Source organism: Triticum dicoccoides, chromosome 5A, assembly GCF_002162155.2.
Source record: "Triticum dicoccoides isolate Atlit2015 ecotype Zavitan chromosome 5A, WEW_v2.0, whole genome shotgun sequence".
Lineage (NCBI taxonomy): Eukaryota > Viridiplantae > Streptophyta > Magnoliopsida > Poales > Poaceae > Triticum > Triticum dicoccoides.
The window spans coordinates 706,340,757-706,348,127 of NC_041388.1; the positions used below are offsets into that span (position 1 = coordinate 706,340,757).

At 42.1% G+C, this 7,371-nt stretch overlaps 1 protein-coding gene across 1 annotated transcript; it reads right to left on the reverse strand.

Moving 5' to 3' along the window:
- Positions 1-297: 297 nt before the first annotated feature.
- Positions 298-6,811, reverse strand: LOC119298557. The gene is made up of 7 exons (XM_037575914.1): positions 6,517-6,811; positions 5,040-5,118; positions 4,838-4,927; positions 2,752-3,368; positions 1,941-2,025; positions 1,769-1,831; positions 298-879 (listed from the first exon to the last, which is right to left on the reverse strand). Exons 1-7 carry the CDS (start codon positions 6,732-6,734, stop codon positions 541-543), a joined length of 1,491 nt encoding a protein of 496 aa, XP_037431811.1. The 5' UTR covers positions 6,735-6,811; the 3' UTR covers positions 298-540.
- Positions 6,812-7,371: the final 560 nt, after the last annotated feature.

Here is a 7,371-nt window from a genome sequence, read left to right on the forward strand (position 1 = left end):
CTTTTTCTGTATGTGTGCACCCTCAATGTCTCAACTAGCTCCAGATATTGTATCGTTGTGATGACGACATGGAATTGGTATCATCTTGATTTTAATACATTACCCTTTGTCGGGAAAATATATTGCTTTCCCTTCCTCAGCCAGCACACCGCACATGCAAGTAACATCATGTTGCTCGCTGCAATTTGAGTACGGGGCACAACTTTAGACATAGTGGTATGCAATTATAGTTGTGTGCTTGACTGAAATTTATATATAAATAAAATGAAGCAACTCAAAAGTAGAAGACCGAGGTAATAAACAGACCAATGGTTTACCTTAAAAGAAGCAAGTACCACATATTTTCGACTGTTTGAACATACTTAGTGTTCACACCACATCTCCACACAGGAAGACTTGGTGACCCTAGCGCCAGCTGCCATGTTCTTGACAAATGATGAGGTCAAACCAGAGTCCTGGTACACCACAGTACATATGATGAAGTACAAATACATAATGTGTGGTACAAAGCAGACCATCCATCAGCTTTGATCAGCAGGGTCATATGGGTAGATTGGGTAGGGTAGGAAAGAGGCAAGAGCAATGGCAAGTCTGTTCCATGTATCCGATCAGATGCTCCGTTGTCACCGTGTCTTCTTCAGCCATCTTCTTCATGTGCTCCTTCATCAGCACCAAGCTACTGTTAGCCTTTGCCACGTGTTCCATCATCACTCTTTCAACCTCAGCAATTTCAGGGCTAATTAGTGCACGCAGCTCATCCCGAAACTTCGCCTGTGCACTTAGCAGGTCATACTGAGAATGATATTTTGCAAATATCATACATTCTTCCCTCGATGCCTCAAACTCAGCCAACTTAGTTTCATAATACTCATGCACTTCCTGCACCGGCAGGTTAATTGAGATGAGAAATTGTGATATGTATAATCCACATCTAGCAAAACAAAACCTCTTCTATATACACCAAATTATACAACTGCATAGCACTTGAATTTTTAATGTTCATCACCAACCAGATGAAAATCCTGTGGTTTATAGGACGTTGGTAGGTTGGGTCGTTTTAGAATGGGGGATGTAAACATAACATAAGAAGTCCCAACAATGATAGCCTCCATCACTATGTATTAACAATAATGTGCTCAAAATTTGGAAGAAAAAAAATAATGTACGGCAATTTTATGTCAATGCCACTAGTCGCACCTGGAATTCTGGTTATGCCAATACTTAGGTCTAATTATCAAAATTTCATTATTCCCTTGAAACTTCTTACATCTTCCAAGATTAGGGACAAGGCCAATAATGAAAAGAGAAGGTTGCCTTTTTGCCAAAAAATGCTAACAGGTGGAGCCAGTAAACCAGTTTGAAGGATGGTAACGTTCCAAAAGCAAAGGCGGTGGCAAAAAGGAATGGCAGTTTCATAAATGGCTGAAAAGCAAAATCGTCCTACTATATCCAAGTATTAAAAGTATAACCTGAACACTTGCATGTCTCAACTATAAACTATCATTGAACATACAACTTGAGCACACCTACAATTCTAAGTCCAGGTATTTCTTTAAGATGCGCGTTGGGATATAAGTGATGTGGGTATAGGCAAACGAACAACCAACAATGGAGTGTGAGGGACGGACGTTAATGATTTAGAGACAATATAAGCTGATGTGGACTGGCGAGACAGACAACTATTGTTTCTACTATACGAGAAAACAAAGAAAGCAATAGTCCACAATGCAACACCTAGTGAAAGTACAACGGACAAAAGAATCAGAACCTGACACAATGGTGCATGGAGGTTGATAAGATTGCCTTCAAATTTTTCCGCACATTGAGGGCACTGGTTAGAAAGATAAATATGCATCCATAAGTAGAGAAATCTCAGGTTCCCATGATTTGATTCATGAATGTAAGTTAATATGAAGTACATACAGAATCTGGCATGTTACCTTCAGATTCTCATTCCTTGAAAGCTGATCCCTGAGCCACCTTATTAGGCACGACCAGCCGTAGACATGCCCGCAAGGAATGCAACTGCAAGTTGGAGATGGGAGATGATCTAGAGAACACAACCCTGTCTATGGATACTGAATAAAATCTAGTAACCCCAAGACAAGAAAAATGGAAAACCTCTGATCTGGTCACCAAATGAAAGTAAGCACCATGAAAGGTCCAGCAAAGACTGCCCTCCTACACTATATGATCATTTGGTGCCACATCCTCAGCATCCTCAACCCAAACCCGCCTAATATGCATACACAGTGATCACCTAGCTCAATCATGTCAAATGGATAATGAATTCATGATCTGGAATAATTCAACAATGGATTGCAACTATGCCTATAACAATTGTCTAGTTGATGGCGAGAAGGAAACATTCTTACTAATTCAATCGCTATACCTAACCTATCATAAACTTAAATCTTAACATTACTCAAAACACAAGCGTTATTCCTCTCGGTGAGAAAAAAAAGGATCAGAAACAATGGATTGTTAAAGCTGGTGCATGATGTTAAAAAATCAGCTGCATCCACTAGGAGTAGTTGTAATGATCCCCAAGTGGTGGCTACTGCATGTATATATTGTCATGATAAAATTCGAATCCCAACATGGAGATGGTATTAATCAAAGCAGGACATAACTGAAGTTATTTCAGCAAGCTAGCATATGAGGCTCACTTTCAGCACAGTATCATGGAATAAGACGTCAGTTAAGTAGCATATACCCAAAAAAATCAACAGTGGAAAGCATATTCCTCACCAGATGTGATGCTCGTCCGTGGAGGTCCACGGTTCCATGCAGATAGAGCAGGTTGGCCGTGCTGGTGCCTTAGCATCAATGCCTTTCCCCCCTTCAGCTGAAGCCTCCATGTTCGCACTCACCAGCATCCTATTTGCTTCTTTGTTGGAGATGTTCGCATTATATTCACCAAAGTAGCTACTCTCTCTGTATGAGCCATCGGTCTCCTCGCCCGAACCAGATACAGTATGATTTAACTCATTGCCTCTGCCACCCCGTTCGCTAGCTTCCACGGCATGGTGACAAGGCCCCTCTCTGACCATAATTTCGACATTGGCAATCTCATCCCTACCTTCCATACCAGGTGCTGGTATGGACGAGAACACGCACGACACACAAATCATCAGCTGAGGGCAATTCTGCTCCATGAACACTATCATATCCTTTGGCACCATCTTTTCTTGTTCAGCCATCTTCTTCAATCGCTCCTTCATTAACATCACGTTGGCCTTAGCCATTGTCAACTTTTTGTTTACTATTCTCTCCATCTGAGCAACCCATTCTCTAAACCATTGTTGAATCTCAATACACGTTGCCCTTACTGCAACAAATATATGTTCGTAAAACGTTGTAATTTCCTGCAGTTCAGGTCAATTGAGCAAAAGAAGAATTTATGAGATGTAATCAACATTAAAACTAAACAAGCCCCCTAACAACGATACTAGTTATAGTAATAAAAACCTTAAGGTGGATACTGCTACAGTTGATTATATGTTTATAACATTTTTTCCGATGTCTGGTTACCCATTCAGTAGGACCTAGTATAAAGTAATTTACTACATGATTACTACTATGCACTCCCTCCGTAAATAAATATAAGAGTGTTTAGATCACTAAAGTAGTGATCTATACGCTCTTATATTTCTTTACAGTGGGAGTACTAACTAGTAAGGGTGAACATGTTCAAATGCAATATCATCCATAAGGATGGTTTTAGAAGACATCCAGAATGAAAAGGATGAACCTAAGTGCTTCACTTTGTTAGTGAATCTAAAGTCAACAGAGAACAAACTGTTAATGATGAATAGATCGACAAGTCATTTCAGGCCAGCATAATAGGACAAAAGTGCCACAACTCTATGGGCAAATAAAGATATAATAGTTTTCCACCAGGCTTAACAAAAATGATTGCTTTTGCAATAACCATCATGCATCCTTGTTTTTCCCAGAAGGGTTATGGACATAAAAATTTGGTGTCTCATGTTGACCTATTTTTTTTTGTTTTCTTGTCGGATTTTAGCAGCAATGAGACTAACCAGGGTGATGGTAGAAAAAACTAATGTTTCTACTATTGGAAAGCCACAAAAGATAGCGCGTAACGTGAAAAGGTTCTAAGAGATTTTGCAGCGCTCCACCTTACCACACTAAAGCTAAGGCAATATTAAAATCTGAGCAATTGACTGATAGGACATTGTTAAGATTTAATGGCCATTAATGGTCAACTTCTGAACATGGTCCAAATTGATGATTTTTCATTATGTTTTAGATATTTACTCATGGATAATTAACTGTAAATTTCAAACAACTCATATTCAGAAGTACATAGGTAATGTTTCAATTTATTTTTTGAAATAGATTATCTACATATCCAGATTAAATTGCTCAATAAGTCAGATATATTGAATTAACCAGCAAATTCTAAAATTAATACTAACTTTCAAAGTACCAAATATATGTGTTTCTTTAATATGTAAAGGTTTAAATTGGAATGGGGTATCATTTTGTTGCCAAATTGTACTCATGCAAGACCCGAATTGTGAGAAAGAAATAGGGCGAAATGGATGCTATTGATTCTAGTGAATTATTTGTTTCCGTTCCCAATATCTTGATTCTATGTAATTTTTCGCTATTAGTGGGGGTTGAATATGAAAAGATACTATTATTACTTATAGAATTGAACCAAAAGGTCCGGTTATCTCATAAAAGGTAAGAAAAATATCGTCATATATATAGATCAACATAAACCAACATCCTACATCTAAAGTGGATGTCTTTAAAAACAAACTCGACACATCTATAGATGTACAGCGGATGAAAGAAACAGAACCTCAGGACTGCAGCAACCCTCCAACATGTTCTCTGGTGCGTAGAGGTTGATTATAAGCTTCTCCTCAAATTGTTTGCCACACTGAGGGCACTGGTTAGAAATATCAACAGTCATGGATAAGTTGAGAATTTCCATTCAGATATCGGATATATATCTTTGATATAGTCTGTTCACTGAGTATATGCAGACCCACTCACGGTACCTTGGCACTATTCTGGCCAGAACGACCGAGCAACGTCTCCATACAAGATCTGCCGTACACATGCCCACAAGGAATACAACTGCATTTAGAGATAGATAATGATTAGTATTCCAAAAGTATCACTAGCCTCATATAGTTAGAATACAAGCCATGCATATGTATGTAGCGTGAGTGCATCTATTTAACATGAATAATAGAAACTAATATCCGATGCTACAGCGGAAGCTAAACCATTTAACGGATTTAGAAAAAAATATGACCATAAACAAGGAATATTTAGATGAAACATAGATCCACAAGCTCATAAATATTTATTGTGGTCGGGTGTTCAGTGAAGGGCCAGAGTCCTGATTAGAGCCCTCGTGCCAAGATGCACCTTCCAGCTAAGCAGACATCTCTAAGACACCGAATTAATTGATGGTCCTAGGGGCGCGAACTGGCAAGGGCCACGGCGTTCACGCTGGTTTACTGATTAGCTCTTGACCAGCGTTTTGATTTTCGGTATGAGATTTTTTTTTGCCCCAGGCCGAGATGGCCGAATTTCGGCCATTTTCAAAAAATTTGGCCGGAATTTGACCAAAATTTGACTAAAGTTTGACCAGAATTTGCCAAGTTTGATCAATTTCGGCGAAAGATATATTTCGCCCCAGGCCAAGATGGCCAAAATTCGGCCGAAAACTGTTTTTCTCGGCCGAAATTCAAAACACAGGTCTTGACTCGAGCTGCCGTTTGATGGAAAACGGCACAGCTTCTTTTCTGGCGATTTGACAAGCAAAATTTCAAATGGCAGCTAAGCTCCTCCGACTGCTATGGATTTTAGCGGAGGTTATCAGCCCTTTTGCGCTTGTGGCTGCAATAGCCCTAGAAATTACGTCGTTGTAGCGAAAACTCATGTGGAAGGCTATTGTGGCGCTATAACCCACTAATTTTTCTTCAAGCATAGAAGAGAAAGAATCGCACGAGAATAGCATTGCACGCAGTGGACCACTGGCGGAGCTACGGCTGGTGCTTGCAGGGGTCATGCCCCTCGCCCCCAATCTTGGTTAAAATTGTGAAGGGAAAGTTTTTGAGGTCCTGAGATTGGAGAAAATATAGTATTTGGCCCTCCCAAATATCTGTATTTTGTGATTCGCCCCCCACAAGATCTTGGCTAGCTCCGCCACTGCAGTGGACTATACAAAGGGAATGCAATTCTCTTCAATATCAGATTAGCAGTGGTGTATGGACCTGGCAAAATCAGATCTCATGCCATATCTAATCTTCTTCAGTATCTAATTAGCCAGTGCAAAACAAATACGATACTGTGCTGATAAGCCCCAATCCAAAAGGAAGCCAGCGTGATGGTACTAGGACCATGTCCCCCGCAGAAAAACCAAGAAACCCTAGGCCCCAACAGAGACGCAACATCACCGCCGGAAAAAAGAAGCAGCAGCGAAATTGCACTAGGCCGTGGGAGTGGATGCCCTCGCTCGCTCACCACATGCGATGAGGGCCGTCGCTGCTCCAGGGCTCCGTGCAGGCGGGGCAGATGGTCGCCGGCGACGGCGTCGCCTTGGCCTCACCGACGGACACTGCTTGGTTTGCCTCGACAGCTCCGATGTCTCCCGCTGCGCCGGTGGTGTCCGCGGCGTGCGGACGCGGCGCCTTGATGTCGGCGATCTGCTCCCTACCAGATGTGGGCGGCGGGGACGACATTGGAGGGAGGCGGAGGAGTAACGGAGAAAAGGGTGTTTTGGGGCGAGGTCGAATTCGGGAGGAGGGAGGGTGGAGTGGGGTTTCTTCTTTTGACGCGATGGACTGGAGTGGGGTTAGGTCAACTCCACGGGGGCGGCTCCGTATCGGCTCATATGTGTGCGTTCCTGTGGGCTTATTTTTCAGACCAAAAATCCTTTTCAATGGGCTCCCTGCTCCTATATTATGTGGATGGCCCATTCCCCTAATTTGAAGAAATGAATTCTCAAAAAATTGAAGAAACAAGGAACTTTGTCCACCGCCATGTAGGACTGAGCCTATATGCACGTGAGATTTCTCATGTCTCTATCAGCTTCATTCTAAGCCTGACCCAGACCCCTCCAACCGCACGCCCTCGCCGCAGTGTTCCCCTACTCACTACTGCATTTGCTTTGTCACTGCCACCCCCCCCCCCACCCCCCCTGGTTCATTATCTGGATTCGTCTGGCCCAACTATGGCAGCTCAAGCCCTCTCACCATGATCCGATCTCATCGACAATGTCTCGATCCCACTGGATACATCCCAAAGTCGTCCTCCACTGCTACCCTTGCCACACACACCACATGTTTAGTCTCTTCCGTGCTCTGATGCTCCTCGAGT

What these genes read in the sequence shown, in the direction of transcription:
- LOC119298557 (XM_037575914.1), bottom strand. Translation starts at nt 6,734, where the DNA reads ATGTCGTCCCCGCCGCCCACATCTGGTAGGGAGCAGATCGCCGACATC. An exon ending in CTGGCCAGAATAGTGCCAAG is followed by an intron (nt 4,928 to 5,039) that starts GTACCGTGAGTG and finishes ATTTCTAACCAG; the next exon opens with TGCCCTCAGTGTGGCAAACA. An exon ending in AGGGTTGCTGCAGTCCTGAG is followed by an intron (nt 3,369 to 4,837) that starts GTTCTGTTTCTT and finishes CCTGAACTGCAG; the next exon opens with GAAATTACAACGTTTTACGA.